The 21,420-nt window shown below is 36.9% G+C and overlaps 1 protein-coding gene across 1 annotated transcript in view; it reads right to left on the bottom strand.

The window, feature by feature from the left end:
• The window catches only part of OBI1 (ORC ubiquitin ligase 1), a 44,598-nt gene that overhangs the window by 9,850 nt on the left and 13,328 nt on the right, over positions 1–21,420 (bottom strand). Inside the window, exons 3-5 of the mRNA XM_032314954.1 lie at positions 19,502–19,593; positions 16,288–16,536; positions 12,059–12,147 (exon numbers count right to left, since the gene is read on the bottom strand). Of these exons, the coding sequence (XP_032170845.1) occupies positions 12,059–12,147; positions 16,288–16,536; positions 19,502–19,593 (430 nt within the window). The remainder of the gene's footprint in view (positions 1–12,058; positions 12,148–16,287; positions 16,537–19,501; positions 19,594–21,420) is intronic.

The following is a 21,420-nucleotide window of genomic DNA, read 5'->3' as shown; positions in this document are numbered from 1 at the left end:
CATAGAGGGCATTTTGTTGCAGAGTTGCCTGTTTACATAACTGTAGTTACATATCTTCTCATTCCCTGACTGTCCGAGATATTAGAAAACATCTTATTTTAAACATAGAGCAGAGGTAGGGTTTCAAAGGGAAGAACATTCCATTATTCTTTTCCCTTTCTTAAATATTTTCTCCTAAAGTAAAACTCACCAGAGATTACCTGAATTTGTAAACTCCTCTTTTTGATTACAGGTAACAGAAGTAGCCTGTAATATGAACTCTTCAGAAACATGAATTTTGATAGGAGTGGGAAGAAAAGGGAGAGGCCCAGTACTGTGTTCTGCTTTGTGCTTATGTGTGCAAGTGGGCAGAGGGCTGGCTTATTTCAGGGGAAAAGGGCAGAGAGGACCAGGACCATAGGAAGCTCAAAATTGTACCTGGTGGTGGGGGCCTTTTGCTCTCACCTGTTTCCAAAGAGTTGCTTGTGTGTTTACCCTTATCTGTCTCACCCTTGTACACATGTCAGAAGGATGGTTGAAGGCATTCTGTCTTTAAACTACTAGGGAAGCTCTGGGAAGAAGCTGATACATTTTTATCTGCTGCAGAGCTATACGACTTGCCAGTGTTTCAAGAGTTTTCTCTTTTTAAAATTAAACATCCAGTGATGAAAATGCTACATTCTTAGAAAATTGATTCATCATAAAAGTACTGTCTATGACCAATCCTAGACTCGAGTCAGTTCCACAAAAAATATATTAAATAATATGAACCATACTAAGAAAATAGGAAGAAATCCTTCCCCCGATGACTCAAGGCAACATTTCTGTTTTCTGGACCACCATCAAATAAACAAAGAAAGAAAGAAACAGCTCATAATCAAATAAATAAATAAATAAACTTTTGTGATGGAATTTACCAAAAGTAAGTGTAACAAGTAAGTCTTTAAGAGTAGCCTGACCGCTACTGATAATGACAGCGACAAAAGTAACAGCAGCAACCAAAATTTACTAAATGTTTACTTAAATCCAGCACATCGCTATATGCTTGTTATATATTATCTTTCTGATTTAATTGTCCTGTTGACCTAATGAAGGAAGATCTGTTATTTTTTATTTTAAGGATGAGAAAGGAGAAGCTTAAAAAGACTCTCTCTTGTTCATGGATTTGCAGAAAGTGGCAGAAATGGGATTTGAATTCAAGTGTGTCTGAGTCCAAACACCATGTCTGACATTACAGGAAGTGCTTGAACATAAGCTCCCTTCTTCAGTAATATAAGTACCTATTTATGCTGTAAAGTAATGTAGGATTGCTGAGCACACAGTCTGTACACACAGGTAACTAACTAGGATTGTTGTAATATTTACTAATACATACACATGCTAATAAAACACAGAGAGGAAAAAAGGGATCAACAGATATGTATATTCAAAGTTGATAAATATTTATAAAAAATCTACTATGTTTTAGACACAAGTTCAAGAATAATTTGCAATTTCAGGGCACCTGGGTGGCTCAGAGGGGTAAGCCGTTGCCTTCGGCTCAGGTCATGATCTCAGGGTCCTGGGATCGAGTCCCATGTCGGGCTCTCTGCTCAGCAGGGAGCCTGCTTCCCTCTCTCTCTCTCTGCCTGCCTCTCCGCCTACTGTGACCTCTCTCTGTCAAATAAATAAATAAAATCTTCAAAAAAAAAAAAAAAAAAGAATATTTTGCAATTTCAAAAGATCATTTATTAAAGTGGCAGATCAGACAGATCACCCTGACAAATGTAGACTAAATCGGAACCCAAACCACAAATTTGGAAGCCCCATCTTTAGGTGTGCTAACAACAGAAAGTATATATGATCATTTTGCCTACCTCAAGCATAATCAGCAGGCATCTTCAACTATAAGAAAACAATGCTATTTAAGTGAAATGAGAAAATTAAAAATGTAAAATTTTAGGGCCAAAGCATCACATAGGTACTTGTCCCGGGGTCTAATATTGATGAATAAAAAAAATACAAGCCATATTATGCTGCCTCTTAGTTTTAGCATAAAACAAAGTGCTTCAACATTTGCAAGAATAAAAAAAGTCATGATTTCCTCCTTAAAGACAAAGGTCACATAAGCAGTGGAACTAGATAAAGAATTATGGCCCGTGCAGCCATTCCTCCCTCTTCTACCTCCCAGAAGTATAAAGATCAAGGTACAGGCTGCTTTGTAAGCTTTCAAAGAAAGAGAAGCTTCCAAACGTAAAGCAGAGTTTTAAAATAACAGCTCACATTATTAATACAATTTTAAAGGAAGTTTTATATGTGTGTGTGTGTTTATTAAGCTAAACTAACCATGTATTTGTAGTTGGAAACTGTGACATTGAAAAGTCTTGCTGAGATACCTAGAAATTCTTAACACAAACAACCTTAGTATTGGGCTGCATATGTAAATTGAAGAGGAACAGATTCCCTTTTGTAGTCTCTAAAAAGGGCTGATATATCTATCTATATCTATATCTATATCTATCTATCTATCTATATATATATAGTGCACCTGAGAAGGTGGACTACTCTTTTAATTATGAAATAAATTCCATTTTATTTGATACATACATTTCACTTCAATTCCACATAGAAATGCACCCTAATTTTCTGCCTCAAAAGAAAAGATCAGCTTTGAGTTTACAGGACACCAGTGGGGATCCTAATTTTTCGTGGAAGGAAATAAACTATACACAAAAGATATTTCATATCTTTTTACAGTTCTAAAAGGAATAAAGGACTTATATGTTTTCCCAAATATAATAACCTTAACAAAATCTCAACAGTATAAGAGGACAACTATTGTTACATGAAAAAAGCATACTTAAAAATCCCTGGACTGGTATTTATCTATACATTTTTCACTACAGTTAAATCAACCTCTCTCTCACCTTGAGGAACAATCTAAAACAAAATAAAACAAAAAAGACTGTGATCCAGCCATCCTGTAATTATTACTATGATGACAGTTACTGAGGACTTAAAGTATGCTGAGGGGTAAGAGAAAGGAAAACAAAAGGAGTAGAAGACATTCTTGTTCTTAAGCAGTTCCTAATATTCCCAACAACCTTACTGCTTAGTCATTAGCATGCAATGCGGGCTCCTAAAATATCTTATCAATACCATAAAGACAAGTTGACAGAAAACTGCAAGAACTGTCCATCTCCAATTAGCTGAATACCCAGAGAAGGGCCCCTCAGGCAGCTGAGGGGCCTGTGCACACCTGGCTGTCACCGTCTGGCCCCAGGGTATCATCAGACTCCCCTGACAGTCTACAAGTTCCCCTTCCGGGAAATCCAAAGGGCATAGCAGAATCAGTCATCAGATCAGGCTGGGGTCAAATACCAGGAATCATGGCGTTTGTCAGAGCAGAATCATGAGAAGTAAAAAAGCCCAGAATAAGTTAAGAAGGCACAACAGCCAAGCCAGCAAGACCAGAGGTGCTGCCAGGGAAGCTGAAAGACAGGAGTAGTCTGAGTGGTACTGGCATGTCTTGAGACACAGTTTAGGAAGAGCAGAACTGTGAACCAAGGAGACACAGCTCAGAGTCAGCATGGAGACAGATAAAGGCAGGATAAACCCAGTTCAAGTAAGGAGACACAGATAAGAAATCTTATCTGGGACCCCAGCAACATCCCGTCCTTCTTTCTTTCCCCTTTCTTGGTCCCAGTCTCTAGTATGACTCAGGAAAACCCTCCGCTCTTCTCATTTGGAGAAAATCCCAAGAATCTTGGGATTTCTTTTCCTTATAAACTCTTTGTACTTTAAGCTTCAAGAAAGCTCAAAATCTTAATTCTCTGGTTAGCTCCCTCCATATTGCAGCATGAAGGACTCCTTCCTTCTCCTAGTCTCCAGAGAAGGAACACACACACACACACAAATACACACACAGTGATACACACACTTACATGTATTTTAGACAGATACACATACGGCAAGAATTTTTATAAATATGTCTTAGCTCCAAGAAGCTAGCTGATAGATTAACTGAGCATGAGTGTCATGGAACTTGTCAGTATACCAGATCCTTAGTAATACAAGAACAATGGGAAGAACAAGAGGAGAAGTGCTTCTTCTGTCTTAGGAAATCATGGAGGGCTTCAATTAGAGTAACAACTGAAGAGGAATTAACAAGGCAGAATAAAAAGGAGAGGCTACTGGGAGGACCAGGGAAAACAAAGGAAAAGGCATGAGCAAAGGTGCAAAGGCATGTCATAACATGGCAAATCTGGGCCCAGTAAGAAACTCAGCATGGCCAAAGCAGACTATAAGCAGGGGAAGGTTGGAGAGGACACGAAAAGGCCAAAGCTCAAGTCATATTGTAAAGAGCCTCCCATATTTATGAAGAAATTTGGGCTTTAATTTGAGGACAATGGGGAATCAAAGGTTATTAAATAAGGGAATAATGATCAAATTTATATTTTGGAATCTTGGCAATAAGAACGCAGATGCTTTATTTAGGGTTAAGAGTGGAAAAGAAGAATAAGCATAAGATTGTTAAACTAGACTAAGCAAGAAATCATGTGAATCTAAACTAGTGGGAATACGAAGATGGATTACAGAGATATTTAAGAGGTAGGATAGATAGAATATACTAAACAATTAGGTGTGGGATGAGGAGAAGGGGTGGATAAAGAAGACTGAGGTGTTTATCTGAGGCAACTAGATGAGTAGTAAAGCCATCAAGGATAGGAACAAAGCAAGAGGATAAACAATCTTTGGAGTAGAAAGGATAATGGATACAATTATTTAAACACACACCTCTATCAGTTCTTTGTGCTACACATGGTTTCAAGGACATAAAATTACTTCCGTTCATCCTCGCAGTAACACATCATCCACATTTTATATATATATAAAAAAAAATGGCTCCAAGGGATTAAGTAATTTATAGACTGTTATTTATCTCTTCATTTAATTGTTCAACAAATATTTATCACATGCCTTCCAGGTGCTGCGGTTTTGCAAGTAAAGGAAGTAGGCAATAAGATTCTTGCCCTTGGGGAGCTTAGAGTTTAGAATGGAGGGAACAGACAACAAACAGATCAAGTAATTAAACAAGATAATTTCAGACTGATTAGGGTTAGGAAGACAATAATACTACAACCTTGGTTCAGTACTAGCTGTGGGCTCTGTTAAAAGTACATTTCAAGTTTTCATTTATTTAACCCTTAATACTCCCTACAAGATAGGTACTACTATTGGCCTCATTCACAGAAGTCAAGAACAGAGATACAAAAAGGTTAACTCTCTTCCCCCAAATCACAAAGAGTAAGTGGACAAAACCAGAGTTCAGTCCTACTGAGTCTGACTCTGGAGCCTGTGCTCAAAATCACACACTATACTGCTTCGTCATGCCATGATTTTATCACTGTGGTATCACAATAAGACAGAGTAAGGACTTTAGAAGGTACTAAAGCAGAGGGCTGCTTCAGAATGATGTTCAGGAAAGGCCTCTCTGAATCTGATGACAGAAGGAGTCAGCCACATAAAGATATGGAAGCAGAACATTCTAAGCAAAGAGCAAAAGTCCATCATGTTTTAGAAACAGAGGAAGGCCAGTATGGCTGGAGCAGCATGAGCCAGAAGAATGATATGAAGTGGAACAGGCAAACATAAGACTGGTTTGTGAAGAATCTGGATTTTATTTTAGGAAAAAAAACCAAACAGGACAGTTTTAGGTAGGAGACTTTTATATAAATTTTGATTTATATTTTTAAAAAACACAATTTCAAGTATGGTGAAAATGAACTGGGTAGGGGAAGGAGGGGCAGAGAGCAAGCAGGGACATTTGCATCCAGGTAATCTGTCTCCAGTGCGAAGCATTTATTTGAACACCACACTATGTGGTGAATTTAAGGTATAGGGTCTTGGGTGAAGGTATCAAATAGACAAATATGAATCTACAGAGGACAAAAGGTAAAACCAAACAAAGATTTATTATATTTTATTTTATCTCTGACATACAGGTAGATGATAATTAAAGCTATGGGAGTAAATGAGATGGCTCATCAAGGCACACTACAGCAGAAAGAGAAGAAATCCCAGGTCATAATCTATGAAATCAATCCTTTCCTCTTCAGAGTACTTTTTTTTCTTATACTAATAACAGAAAATACTGTTCACTATCCAGAAAGTATCTGGAGCCTTTACCTTCCCCCAGAAGGAGCAGGGGCAGGGGGAAGACTGGTACATAATGACAAGCCTTGGGGTTGCTGTGCAGTAGAAGAGCTGCATACAGGGAGACATTATCAAATCCATAGATCTCACTAAAGACACAATGACAAGAACACATAACATTCCTGAATACATATTTCCAGAAAGGAAAGCCATTAATCCAACTATAACCAAGTTTGATGTTAATGGCCTACAGAGTTTTGTACATGGAGTTTAACACCCTAGGCTGTTAAGGTAAGTTAGTAGCCAAGGACAAGAACTGTTGCTCCACTAAAGCCTCCTAATAGCTGGCACAAACCACAAAAACCCTGCCTAAAGTGCCCAGAGCGGGTGTGTGTGTGTGTGTGTGTGTGTGTGTGTGTGGCACAACTGAAGAGAAAGATCTCAGAGAGAGGGCATGAAACTTTCTAATGCTTTAAAAGTCAATTCTTCATATCTCTTCAAGCTTAAAAAATAAAAAAATTACTAAGGCACTCCTAATTCTATCAAGAACAAGTATATCCACATTTCTGGGCACAGTTTAGGAATAGTAACTGAAGCCAAGGATATTTAGGAATATGAGAAATGTTAAGTCTTCCCTTAAGGAATATGAGAAATGTTAAAGTCTTCCCTTAAGCTTCTCATTCTTGTATTTTTTACCATGTGGAGGTGTGACATGCTTCGCATTCCCCACTGAACAGGAAACTGAGAACAGGCCTTTCTGTTTAAAGCAAAGAATGATGGATATCGTGGAGTCATGCTAACCAGCTATTTAAGCAGGGTGATGAAGGTCACAATGGAGAGATATGCAAATTACATAGCTGACTTCTGCTCTGATGAGTATGAGAAGGAAGCCACCATGTTTCTCAAGCGTAACTGTAGCTACTACTGGAGACAAGGGACTGGAACTAAAGGGACTACTTAGTATTTCTAACAGCTCAAGCTGTTTCCCTCTAGCTGAGAATGCCTTCCTTCTCATAGAAATCTCCATCTTTCAAAGCCAGGTTCAAGTCCTCCCTCTTTTTTTTTTTCTTTTTAAAGGATTTTATTTATTTATTTATTAGAGAGAGAGAGGGAAACAGAGCATAAGCAGGGGGAGCCGCAGAGGCAGAGGAAGAAGCAGACTCCCTACTAAGCAGGGAGCCTAACATAAGACTTGACTCCAGAACCCTGAGATCATGACTCATGCTGAAGACAGACGCTTAACAGACTGAGCCACCCAGGTGCCCTCAAGTCCTGTCTCTTTGATAAACACTCGCACCATTGCAACACACTGGTCATTCCCTGAACTGAGGTCTCTGATATTTGATTTAGTATCTGTTCTGTATTTGTTTCATATATTTTTGTCTCTTGCCTTCGTTAGATTATGAACTTTCTAGAGGTAGGAACCACGTTTCATGGGTTTTATTTTTTGATTATACATCCCCTTTCTTCTATTAAAATACTCTATAGTCTACATTTTAGTATTCATTTCTAGAAGAAAATATAGACATTTTTCTTAGGTAACCACAATACGTAAATAACATTAACAGTAATCCCTTGGTATCACCTAATATCCAGCTCATATTCAAATTTACCCAATTGCCTCAAAAATGTCTTTGAATGCTTTGTTATGAATCAATATCCAAAGAAGATCCGTATACTGCATCTGATTACGACTCTTAATTCTCTATTATTGTAAAGCACATCCTGCTTCCCATTTTGTCAATGTTTTTTAATTCATTTTAAAAAATTTAAAATCAATTAATTAAAAATCAACTACTATAGTGTATTATTAGTTTCAGAGGTAGAATCTGTGATTCATCAGCTGCATAAACACCACCTAGTCATTTTTCCTATTAAGTATACCACATTTGGGATCTGTCTTGTTTCCTCCAAGTCTTAAGAGCTATGTTTATCAAGGCACCCGGGTGGCACCGTCGGTTAAACATCTGCCTTTGGCTTGGGTCATGATCCCCAAGTCCTGGATCGAGCCCCACGCTGGGCTCTCTGCTCCGCAAGGAGTCTGCTTTTCCCTCTCCCTCTGCCTGCTGCTCTGCCTTCTTGTGCTCTCTCCCTCTCTGTCAAATAAATACATAAATAAAATCTTAAGAAAAAAAAAAGAGCTATGTTTATCATCCCTTTACTCAACAAATATATATTAGGAGAAGAATATCAGCCAGAACTCTGTAAAATGCAGTGGCTAAAATAGCGAATACAACTATAGTCCTGGCTTAGACAGAAGAAAGCCGTAAAACAGTTGTACAAAATATTAAAAACTAGCAATTATGATATGTGCTATGAAGGGAAAGTACAAAGTAGTAAGAGAAATTATAGCAAGGCAACCTAACCTACTTCAGGGGTCAGGAAGAGTATTTACTTTATATAGTTCAATGCACCTTGTAGAGTGTTAAGTAAATAAACATTCAGTACTCCCAGGGTGGCTGGGAGAGTAAGTTTTCTTCAAATTATCAACCTTGTAAACTAAAGGACATATCACCACCACCATTAGATATGATTCTCTTAGGAGTCCATGTTAAGGGCGCCTGGGTGGCTCAGTGGGTTAAGCCGCTGCCTTTGGCTGAGGTCATGATCCCAAGGTCCTGGGATTGAGCCCCACATCGGGCTCTCTGCTCAGCAGGGAGCCTGCTTTTCCCTCTCTCTCTGCCTGCCTCTCTGCTTACTTGTGATCTCTCTGTCAAATAAATATATAAAATCTTAAAAAAAAAAAAAAAGGAGTCCATGTTAAAGAAAACTGAAAGAGGAAACATATCATTTTCCGTAGTGAAATAAACTTATTTTAGAAGAGAAGAAAAATTCAGGAACTGGCTATATAAAATCAAAGAAAAAGATCCCATTTTTTGGACCATCAGTTTAGATATTAGGACAATGGATTTTTGACAAGGAACAGAATGGATATTACTGAAGCCAAGAAGAATATGCTTAGTAGAATATCTAATATACTGCTGAAAAAGGCTTTTAGGTTAAAGTTGAGGAAGGAAAATTATCCAGGCACACTTTAAGACTGGATATAATGGATGGAAAAAACCAGAAAAACAGTAGCAGAAAAGATAAATAATAACCCAGTTTTTCATCTTAAAAGGTTATGACACTGTTTTTAAAGTATTATAAAATATATTACTTTTATATGGCACCATCTACATGAGACCAATGTAAATGTTTAAGTCACCCTTATCCACACCATCTGTTATTCTCGTTATAGGTAACAGCACTATTTGAGTGTCTTGGAAAGAAATACCTTCTGCTATGGATTGTACTGTATTCTCCACCCACAGCCAAATTCACATGCTGAAGCCCTGACCCTCAGTCTTACTATATAAAGAGAGAGTCTTTAGGAGGTAATTAAGGTTAAGCAAGATCATAAGGATGAGGCCTTAGTGTGACAGAACTGATACCTTTATAAGAGGAGGAATACAGGGGACACCTGGGTGGCTCAGCTGGATGAGCATCCCACTCTTAATTTCAGCTGAGGTCATAATCTCAGGGTTGTGAGGTTGAGCCCTGTGCTGGGTGTGGGCGTGCAGCCTGCTTAAGATTTTCTCTCCCTCTACCCTTCCCCGACCGCCCTCTCTTTCTCCCTCTCCAAGATAAAAAAGAGGAAGAGAGACCAAAAACTCTCTTTCAGACATGTGAAGACATAGTGAGAAGGTGGCTGTCTGCAAGTTAAGACGAGAGCCTTTGCCAGAAACTAAAATGGCTGAACCTTGATCTGAGACGACTAGCCTCCAGAACTGGAAATAAACAATATTCAATAAACAATATTCAATGAGAAAATAAACAATATTCAATGTTTAAGCCACTACTTCTACAGTATTTTGCTATGACAGCTCAAGTTGGCAATTACACTCTTCTAAATTTTTTCCTCTCCAGTATCTAAACCTTAAAGCTCTCTCTTTTGCATGATTTGTAGAGTATATCTGCAAAATTTGAAGGATACATCGGAAACTAAAGCTGTATGCATAAAATGGACACCTTGACTCCTAACCAAGTAGGCAAAAAAAAAGTAACCGGTTAAGGCACTTCCTAATCAAGGGAACAAAATGAAACATATGGTTTTATTTGCTTGCATTTACTTTTAAACTCTTGAAATTTCATATTTTCTCAGTACAAATAGGAGCTCTCCTCAGATGAACCAGATCTGGGTATTTTCAGCTGTGGTCAGCTTCTCTCTGAATCCCACTAGAGTTTGGTGATGCAGAGTAAACAAGGCTATAAATCAAATGCAATGCATTTAATACCTCAATGCATTGCAAATTGATCTGGAATAGGGGTCAGTTCAAATCGTTTTTTAAGTGAAACTATTCCCTACCCCTGAAGGGAAGGAATGGAAGTTAAAGATAGCAAGTCTGAAAGTTATATGGGATTCAGAAGTGTGACTGTTAGAATAGTCAGAGGCCAGGTTTCTTCAGGTGAGATTCTTCTGTTACTTATCAGGTTGGAGCCATGGATACTTAAAAACACATCCTGGTGGCTGGCATTAAATCTGCAATCTGGTGGGCAACTTTTCAAGAAATAAAAGCTACAGACAAAATAGCTTTAGTTCCATTCAGCACACTGTGGGGAATGCAGCTAATGGACATGCATTACTATGACTGGCAGGGCGGGGTGCCAATAAATGAGAGGAGCAGAGATTCAAACCACCACATAACAGCAACATTTCCTAAGCTTATTTCACTAATTTGTCAAAGCAGAACACTATCTGAACAGTGGAAGAAAAATGAGGTTGGAAAGCACAGGGGAAGTAACTACTTAAAAGTAAAAGCTATGCTTCTTTCTCTATTGGTTAGTTATCTCTGTTTTGAGTAATTATGGCTTATTTCTACCATTTCCTGATACCACACTTGGTTTTACTAAAGGTAACATTTTCTCTTTTTCATATGATAAGCAGAGAGCTTCTTCCAGTAGGATAAATTTCCACTGGTTGCTTATGTCTTCCTTGCTTTTTTCCAGTAGGAAGAAATGAAGTCTAGTAATTACAGAAAGAAAATGTGGAGTTCTGATATGCCGCCCCTCAAAGAGGGACGGAGGGCAATATTCTCTGCTTCCTTGTCTTTTTTCCCCCTGGAGAAGAAAAACTTCAAGTGTCATCTCCTATCTTTTCTCCAACTTCAATTTTCAATTCTCAACTGTTTCTTATAATTTTAAACAAACTGCTAAAGAGGTCAATACTTGTACTCTCTTACTTGGAATGGAATGAAAACTATCCCATCAAGTGAAGAATAGATTCACTTAATTGTACAATTAAAATCAGTCTAAACTTCAACAGATAATGCCTTAAACTCTATTTCAGATATGCTTTCTAGTATAATGATTAGTGTAATAATGTAAAGGTTCTCTGTGTAATGTAACACAGGGTGGACTCTGGGACTGGACTACCTGGGTTCAAATCCTGTTTCCACCACTTACTAGCTGTGCAGACTGGATAAATTAACTTAATCTCTCCATACCTCTTTTCTCTCATCTGTAAATGGAGAACACTAATAAGTACACCATAGGTTGTTGTACTAGGCAAAGAGAAAGCACTAAAAATATGTTAACCACTATCAAGATTAGTTCAGAGAATATCTGAAGGGCATTGTATTAATCGCCCTACTCTCTGTTAGTACAATTAAATATTTACATATAAATCCAAGTGAAAGTTCTCCTGTCTTAGGTCATGTAAAATAATCCTCTTGCTAATCAGATAAGGAAAAGGTAAGAAGGAAATCCTTTCTTCAAAATTAGCCTTAAATGACACAAAGATTTCACCAATAATGTAAGTATCCACTTGACTTTTAGAGGCAAGACATTCTATTTAAATCTACATGTTTCAATGAAAATAGTCCAAGGAAAAACACATACAATAACAGCAGCTTATTCTAAAATATTAACATAATCTAAAACATTGCTTTATGAGCAAAATACATACTTCTGGGGTGATCTGTTATCAACTTCAGCCTTCAGTCGTAAATTCTCCCTCAACAGGCCACCATTTTCCAATTTCAATTTTTTATTTGCCTTTAAAAAAGAGTTGAAAATAGTTAAGCACAAGCTAAAACAAGTACCTAGTAAAAATTATGTCATGAGCCATCTGTATCTTTTAGAGTGATAGCAGAAAATTGAATACTAGCACATGGCCTTCAGAAACTTAAAAATCATCACTGGGGGGGGGCACCTGGGTGGTTCAGTGGATTAAAGCCTCTGCCTTCAGCTCAGGTCATGATCCCAGGGTCCTGGGATCGAGCCCTGCATTGGGCTCTCTGCTTGGCAGGGAGCCTGCTTCCTCCCCTCTCTCTCTGCCTGCCTCTCTGCCTACTTGTGATCTCTGTCTGTCAAATGAATAAATAAAAAATCATCACTGGGAATGACTTGTGAAACTGTGAACACAACCAAGCATTTTTAATCCATAATCCCAAAGCACTTCGCAATTGTCCTATCCAAGGAAATAAAGAGAGCTATGTTAGTTATCTTAGATTCATTAAAGGACTATACTAATGGCAAATATTTTTTTTTCCTTTTCACATAAATGTATATTCTAAGCATGGTAACATTACACTATATGGAATCATTTGCAAAACTAATGCTAAGTTAATTCTCATGAACTTTGAGCTATAAGATTGATTTTGTGTTGCTACTTAAAAAATAGTTTTTTAGTGGTAACAAATCTAACATAATTAAACTACTTGCTTTTCTTCAAAAGGCTTTCCCAAATGCCTTGGCCCACAACTTCTGGGGTTCTCAAAACTGGGTCAATTTTTTTTTTTTTTAGATTTTATTTACTGGGGCACCTGCGTGACTCAGTGTGTTAAAGCCTCTGCCTTGGACTCAGGTCATGATCCCAGGGTCCTAGGATCAAGCCCTGCATCAGGCTCTCTGTTCAGCAAGGAGCCTGCTTCCTCCTCTCTCTCTGCCTACTTGTGATCTCTGTCTGTCAAATAAACAAATAAAATCTAAAAAAAAAAAATTTTTTTTTATTTGTTTATTTTGACAGAGAGATAGAGAGATCACAAGTAGGCAGAGAAGCAGGAGGGGTGTGGTGGCAGGAAGCAGGCCCCTTGCTAAGCAGAGAGCCTGATGTGAAACTTGATCCCAGGACCCTGAGATTATGACCTTAGCTGAAAGCAGAGGCTTAACCCACTGAGCCACCCAGGAGCCCCGGGTCAAAACTTTCTAATAAATTCTAAGAATTCTCATTTGATTAAAAAAAAAAATTCCAACTATGACTTTCTTTTTGAATTGTCTGATACCTAAAAATTATCTAACAAACATTAATTGCTAGAAAATTTAGAAGTTAAATATTGATTCTATACAAAAAGCAGTGTGCCTCAATTTTAGAGTCTTCTTAAAAGCTATTTAAATTCCTCAGTCATGGCATTTTTTAATTCCAAAGAATAACATTCCCTAGCCTAGAAACCAATCTCACTAACTTGGCAAGAGAATTGCCTTTTGTTTGACTAGAACATTGACATCTAAAACATTTTAAAGTGAATGGGTCACAAAAACTGTCAACAAAAAGGCTTAACCCAAAATACTTAAAAACAGATTTCAAAATTCTGACAAATGTTTTTGACTAATTTCCAGAACTTCTGACTATATTGCTCATCCACCTACACAAAAATACCCCAGGAGGATGACAAGAGAGGAAGGGCAAGAACATTCTTCTGGGCACAAAGGCTAGCTAGCTCTTGCACTTACACTCATGTAGGTTCTTTAACTTTTTTTTTTTTTTTTTAAGATTTTATTTATTTATTTATTTGACAGACAGAAATCGAAAGTAGGCAGAGAGGCAGGCACAGAGAGAGGGGGAGGCAGGCTCCCTGCAGAGCAGAGAGCCAGATGCAAGGCTGGATCCCAGGACCATGGGATCATGACCTGAGCCGAAGGCAGAGGCCTTAACCCACTGAGCCACCCAGGTGCCCCACTCACGTAGGTTCTTTCTGGGCTCTTGAGCAGCTGCTTATCCTCATGGTTGCAAACCAACCAGTACTGTGGAGGGTTAATTCTTTAAGTGACTGATATACACTATTATTGCCCCTCTGAAGATGCAAGGAAAATCATTTACAATGAATTAAGCTTTCAAACATAGCACCATAAGAGGAGGCACTTAGTGAATGTTTTTTGATGATGATGATAAGCTTAAATTAGAAACTCATTTGATTTCTTTTCCCCATCCCTTCCATACTGTATCACTACATTTCAAGATCTTTCACCAATACTGTGGCTCTCTAATATCCTCATTAGGAGCTGGCTGGTTCCTCAATGGTATCAGAGGTATTTTCTTTTCTTTTTTTTCCCCCCCAACCATCAAAGGCATTTTTAGTTTAGGTGGGTCAAGATTACAAAGGGCAAAGTTCTACCCATTTGTTGCACCTAAAAGAGTAATGAAGACTTCAGATAACTATTTTGCATTGCAACACTGATTGGGTAAGGATACTGGCCTCATAATGGCTTCAAAACCTACCTAGGCCTTGAAACATCAGAAAATAACTCCATTTCACTCATGCTATGTAGTCTGAATCTCTTGTACTCCTGTATTTGTTATTTTGTACTTCACACTCAAATTTTTTTTCATTTGTGTCCTAGTTTATTGCCTACTACTACGTAATACCACCACCAGGCTTATTAAATATCCCAAACATTTATCCCAAATATTTAAATAGGCTTATTAAATATCCCAAATAATTCTGAGGTCTCAATGTAGCTTTGGGTATTGAATTTAACATGTAACTTTTAAAAGAGCAAAGAAAAACTGTGTTTTATGTACTTCTCTTTCACATAAAAACCCCTACACCACTTTTACAAGCCCAGAGTAATATCTTCATACAGACCCTCACCTTCAAAGAAGCATTTTATTGCCAAAAATTTAAATGAAGTTTAATAACTATAAAGGAAACCACGCAGAACTTAATAGCTCAAGAATACGAAGGGAAGTTAAAGGGGACATTGTAGATTAATGATACTGTAACTTTCCAGCTATCTTTCCTCTTTATATGCTCTTCTGGACAAACCAACAGGCTAATGTTGGCCTTCAATACCCAAAGAAACTCCACACTTCTAAACTTGTACCAAATTTAGTGTAATTACATCTGTAGTTTCTTTTTTCTCTGAAAGCACGAAGCTCCCTTCTTTCATTTCAGCCTTTTCTGAGCTCAAACAACATTTATTTTAGAGGTAGGTATGTGAAGATGCCTTGGTATTTATACTAAATTGCAGACTTCTATGCAACTTAGCTTCACTGAGGATCCAAGGGTCAGTATGTGGTGGTACTTCTTTAAGAAGCTCATTAATGATTTCAAGGAGACTGGATTTAATAATTCCACACAATAACAATAGTTTACGGGAATGCAGACAACAGGTTAAACGAGTGGTTGTGGACATGGATACCACAAAACCACCTCTATTCAGCACAGTACTCCACTGTGGATAAACCTGAAATGAAAGCCAAAGGCTGGTCCCTTTGGCCAACAAAACCCTCCAGCGCTTGGTTGTAACAACCTTTCATACTGAGGACAGGGATCTCTTTTGTTTTCCTAGACTGAAAATCTTAGAGGTTGCCTTTCCACCTATGCCTTATCTTGTTGGATGAAAGGAAGAACAAATGAAGAAAATGAACCCACTCCATAAGCTACAATACTTTTTTACAATAAGTATTCTAAAGCAACTACTCAAAGCTTCCTTGGAATTCGTCATTAAGTCTTTAACTACTTACAATCTTAAAAATCAGATAAGGGTAGTATTAGAAAAGATATGTTCTAAACATTCCATTTTATAGGTAGGGAACTGGATACATGTTCATTTTCATTCATATAGGGCAGTCACTGACAAGCTTAAGAAAAAAAGTAAGGCAAAACACAAAGAGGGGTATAGACACATCCTTTAAACTGATGTCACTCTTGTACAAGAAGATGCAAACTCATACAGAAGCACTATTCTCCAATGATAATCACAAATGGAACAATCTGATATTTCTTGGCAGCTAATGACATTTAAGAAGGAAAAAGTTTCCTTTTAACTGTTTAAATGCTCATCCAGATTTTTGTCTTTCCCTCAAAATCTTCTAATGAGTAAAGTTAATATGGCTATTTTTACTTTTGAAGGCACTTGAATTACAGAATTTTAAAAAACTACAGTAGAATTTTAAAAACCACCACTACTTACTTCCTTTAACTTATCCACATCATCTTTTACTTTTTCATAGATTTCATTAGCTGTTCTAAGTTTTTTCTTCCACTCCGCTACAGTTTCTGGGTCAATTTTACTTGGATTTTCTGCAACTGGATGCTTGTCTTCATTTTGGTTGCCTTGCATCAAGGTTAAAGGATCCAGAATAGTCTTAATTTGTGACTCCAAGCTGAGATTTTTACTCTTAAGATCTTCTACTTCCTTCTGCAGACAATCTATTTCATCCTGAAAAAGAATCACATGACCATTAAATAGACACAGATACTAAACACATATGTATGTTAAATTGAGGTCAATTTGTTTTTAAAATTTTATACTCAAAATTCTGTAGGTACACAGATGCATCAGAATAGTTTTATAAGCAAAAAGTCGCATACAGCTGAAATTCTCAAAACGCATTTGACTCTGATAAAAGCGGGTATTTCCACTGCCTTCATTTTAATTCAGTGATAGTTTGGTTAAAAAAAATAAAAATGTTGGGGTGCCTGGGTGGCTGCATTGGCTGAATGTCTGACTCTTGATCTTAGCTCAGCTCTTGATCTCAAGGTCATGAGTTCAAATCCCGTACTGGGCTCCACTTACTTAAAAAAATAAAATAAAATAAAAATTAAAATGTCAAATCTTGAATTTTATTGAAGATAACCAGAAAACAAGGCAAGTCACATGAATTCAACAAGGAAGTAGACTCCACAGAAGAAAATTCTTAGGCATTTTTAACTGCTTTAGTGAGGGGAATTAAAAAGAGACAGTGTTGGGGCACCTGGGTGGCCCAGTGGGTTAAGCCGCTGCCTTCGGCTCAGGTCATGATCTCTGGGTCCTGGGATCGAGCCCCGCATCAGGCTCTCTGCTCAGCAGGGAGCCTGCTTCTCCCCTCTCTCTCTGCCTGCCTCTCTGCCTACTTGTGATCTCTCTCTCTAATAAATAAATAAATAAATAAAATCTTTTTAAAAAAAAAAAAAAGACAGTGTTGACCAGGGTCATAATAGTTTTTTTTTGGTGTTTATATTTTTGCTTCTGCATTTGAAGTAGGAGTATAACCCTATACCATGTCCTTCTACTTTCCACTCAGAATGCGTGTAGTTAATTTTTAGTTTTACTTTTAACTATTCTGCATTCTGGTTCTTCTATTACCACTGTGACTATTTCAAGTAATAGTTTTCCCCATCTGGAACTGCTTACTGTCTTAAATCCAATTCCTAAACATTTGGTCTAGAATTCTTTTATGTGATACCATTTACTAATCTATAATAGATATTACAACTTAAACTAAGATCGTTACAAATTCTGTTGTTAGAAAATAAACTCCAAGTAGTTCAATAGCCAGTGAACTCTTTAAAGGATTAATCTGATTAATACCTAAGTATGATAAATATTAAGTATGTAAGAATACATTTTAGAGTTAACAGACAGTACTATTTACTATTTTAAATTGCAGTACACGTCAAGTTAAATAGTGTTATAAATAAGAAAGTAAGTTTTTTGTTGGAATTAATATATTAATGAATAAACAAATATGAATAGGAAAACATATATGAATGAACATTTATGCAGTCATTTATTTAGTCCCCACTTTATTTCAAAATACTTTTGAGGCAACTGAAAGCAGTTTCCATGCATATACTTTAACTTAAAAATATTCTATATTTTAAATAAGAGATTAATAATATCCCCTCTGGAGTCAACATAAAATAACAACTGGGCTTAAAAACCACGCATATTCCAGGGGTACCTGGGTGGCTCAGTCGGTAAAGCATCTGCCTTCAGCTTGGGTCATGACCCCAGGGTCCTGGGATTGGGCTCTGCACTGGGCTCACTTCTCCCTCTCTGCTCCCCCTGCCTATGAGCACTCTTCCTCTCTCTGTATCAAATAAATAAGTAAAATCTTTAAACAAACAAACAACAAATAAACATATTCCATTAGCATGAAGCTAATTTGGAAAATTTCTATCACCATATCAAACTGGCTTCACAAGAAAGAAAACTGCTGCATGCTGTCACTAAAATGTGGTATTTAAAAAAACTAGATACATACGAGCAGAGTTAACCAGTAGTTAGGGTGGGAAGGTAGAGGAAATGGGGAGGAAGGAGAAAGGAGATGGGTTAATATGTACAATGTTGTAGTTATGTAAGATAAATAAATCTAGATATCTCACGTACAGCATGATGACTACAGTTAATACTGTACTGAATACTGGAATTTGCTAGCAAAGTAGATTTCAGATGCTCTCACCACAAAAATATAAGTAGGTGAGGAGACGGCTATGTTAGTTAGCTGACTGACACAATCCTTCACTATGGATATGTATATGAAAACATCATGTTGTGGGCACATAAATATATGCAATTTCTTAATTTTTTAAAAAGATTTTATTATTCGGGATAGAGAGAGAGAGAAAGAGCTCAAGTACAAGCTGGGGGGAGAGGCAGAGGGAGAAGGCTAAGCAGACTCAATTAGCGGGGAGCCCTGCATGGGGGCTCCATCCCAAGACTCTGAGCCTATGAAGTTATACACTTAGCGGAATGAGCCCCCCAGGTGCCCCAAATATACAAGATTTTTATTAAAAAAAAAAAAAACCCAAATCTTACTGATTAACATTAAAAAAAGGAAAATAGCACATTTCACACCAAAATCTCTTCGCTGGTAGCTGACATAGGTATATTTATTTTACGAAAATGAATCAGGCATAAAATTATCAGGGAATTTATATATAGAGAAGCAAAATGGAATGAAAGTTACAGTCACTGTTTACCTACCAGAGCACTCATAATGTCCTGTGGGGGCTAGAAGACTGACTTTCACAAGAGGGTTTCTTTTCTCTCCCAACTTGAGGGAGCAAATACTTATAAAATGATGTGTCTGTTTAGGACAAATATGGAATTAAAAAAAGGGAAGAGAATGCTTATATTTGTTCCTGTCTTCTATTTGAAATAGAAAAGGGAAAAAGAAAAAAAAATTATCAAGTAAGATATTAAGTAGGCTCCACAGCCAACATGGGGCTTGAACCCACGACCCTGAGGATCAAGCATCACATGCTACCAGCCAGGCGGCCCTCAAACAAGATATTTTTTAAAATGGCATCTAAAATAAGATTTCATTGGATGTTCACTCTAAAAAGTCCAGGAATTCAGATAGCTCAGTTTTAGCTTGAATTCAAAGCTGTCCTAATTTTAAATTATAATTACTATTTACCTCATACTCTTTGTGGAGTAACTCAAGTCTAGTTTTCCGAAGGTGTTTCCTGACTGTATGGCTTAGCATAGGTTCACTTTCACTTGTTCCTCCTACAAGGGGAAAAAAAAAATCGAACTTTCATTCTGATTTAGGTAGTATGAAAACAAAGATAAATGGTTTTCTTATTGTATTATATAGTTCTCCAGCTAAATTTCTACCCTTTCCCTTACATACACACGGGGCTGCCACCTAGCGCTTTTCTCTAGCTCAATCTTGAGAAAAGATAAATATCAAATAACACCACAATACCTTCAGTAAAATATCACAGGTGTTCACTTACTTGTGTATCTTACTATAATAAATTCAATGAAGGCAAAGGCTATATTTTGTTAATTATCAAATATGGACTACTGCAAAATCTGAATACCAAACAACTGTTAAATGATCATAAAACTAATCATTATATTTATATTTAACCAATTAACATATTATCTACATTATCTACATTTAAATTTCACATAAACAATTATCCAATGTTTTTATACACACACACACAAGTTCATATTACGATATATATATTATTATAACCAATGTATTCAAACATACCTAGATACTGATAACACAAATGAAAAGATTAATGCATCTTTTTACTGAATCTAACAACCCAGTTATGATAGATTATGAATCACAGCATTAACTGTATGCCGTAATACAATACAAATATACTTAAAATGAATTCTTCCTGAGAGCTCTTCACCTACGCTGTGGTTATTTTCTTTGTTGTACTTAGTATCATGACAGCAAAGGCATTTTACAGATGTTCTTTTTCAGGACGTTCTATCCAAGTACAAGGATGAATGAGCTTTTTTACTTGAATTAATTTATGAAATATCACTTAGATATCAAGGCAGGAAAAGCGACGTGAGGAGAAGCTGGGGAAAACACATTCAAATTATTTTAATCATCAGAGTTCACAACAGAAAAATATTTCTTTACCGTATTTCACCCAGGTACCAAGAAAGAAACCTTGTAATAATCTCTGATTCCTTCTTTGGATTTCTTAGTTTCAAAGTCCTACTAGTTCTTTTGTTCTAGTATATATCTTCCTTTGCATTCCCACTATAAGAATCTTACTAAGTCCATTTTCCCTAAATTGGGATTATTACAATCACTTCTTAGGTTTTCTGAAAAGTGTTTTCTATACAAATGACAGATTCACTTTCAATTTTTCCTAAAGCAGAAAAAGTAAAAATCATTTTAATTTCTGTAATCTAAGAATTATAACTTACAAAATAAAATCCAAAAACTAAAAAAGCTCTTTAAATACTTATGATCTTCTAGTTCAAGTTTTATCTCCCTTTTACCCACACTGGTATGGCACTCAGTGTTAAGGATAAAAAATAAATCGGATTCATGTTCTCCCTTAACTGGGTTTGAGCCTCTTACCTGACATACTCACATTGTGTCTCTTCCCTTCAACCCAACTCACATATCATCACTCAAGTAATATTCCTCAAGCACATTTTGGATTTTGCCACTCCCTTGTTCAAAACCATCATCTCACTTTCCTCTTCTATTCACCCACAGAGCAAGTCCCTGAATAAGTTTATTACTCAAGATTCTCCGCACTAGAGTCTCACTTGACTTTTTCAGTCTTATTTCAGTAGTCAGACCCAAACTAAACTATTGATCATTTCTAAAAACATGCTTTGTGTTTTCTAACTTCTAATCCTTAGTTCATGCAATTTCCTCTGTATGAAATGCCCTCCCTAATCTTTACCAGTTGAAATTTTATACACTCTTAAATCTTGTGAAGCCACCTCCTTTATGAAGCCTTTCCTGATATTCCCAGCTGAATTTCCTTGCCTGAATTCTATAGGCCTCTTTTGACCTTTAGCATCTGCTGCTTTAAACCATTAATATTTTAGTCCACATGC

The sequence above is a fragment of the Mustela erminea genome, chromosome 15, assembly GCF_009829155.1.
Source record: "Mustela erminea isolate mMusErm1 chromosome 15, mMusErm1.Pri, whole genome shotgun sequence".
NCBI classification, from domain to species: Eukaryota; Metazoa; Chordata; class Mammalia; order Carnivora; family Mustelidae; genus Mustela; species Mustela erminea.
This window is presented reverse-complemented; position numbering and strand designations above follow the sequence as displayed.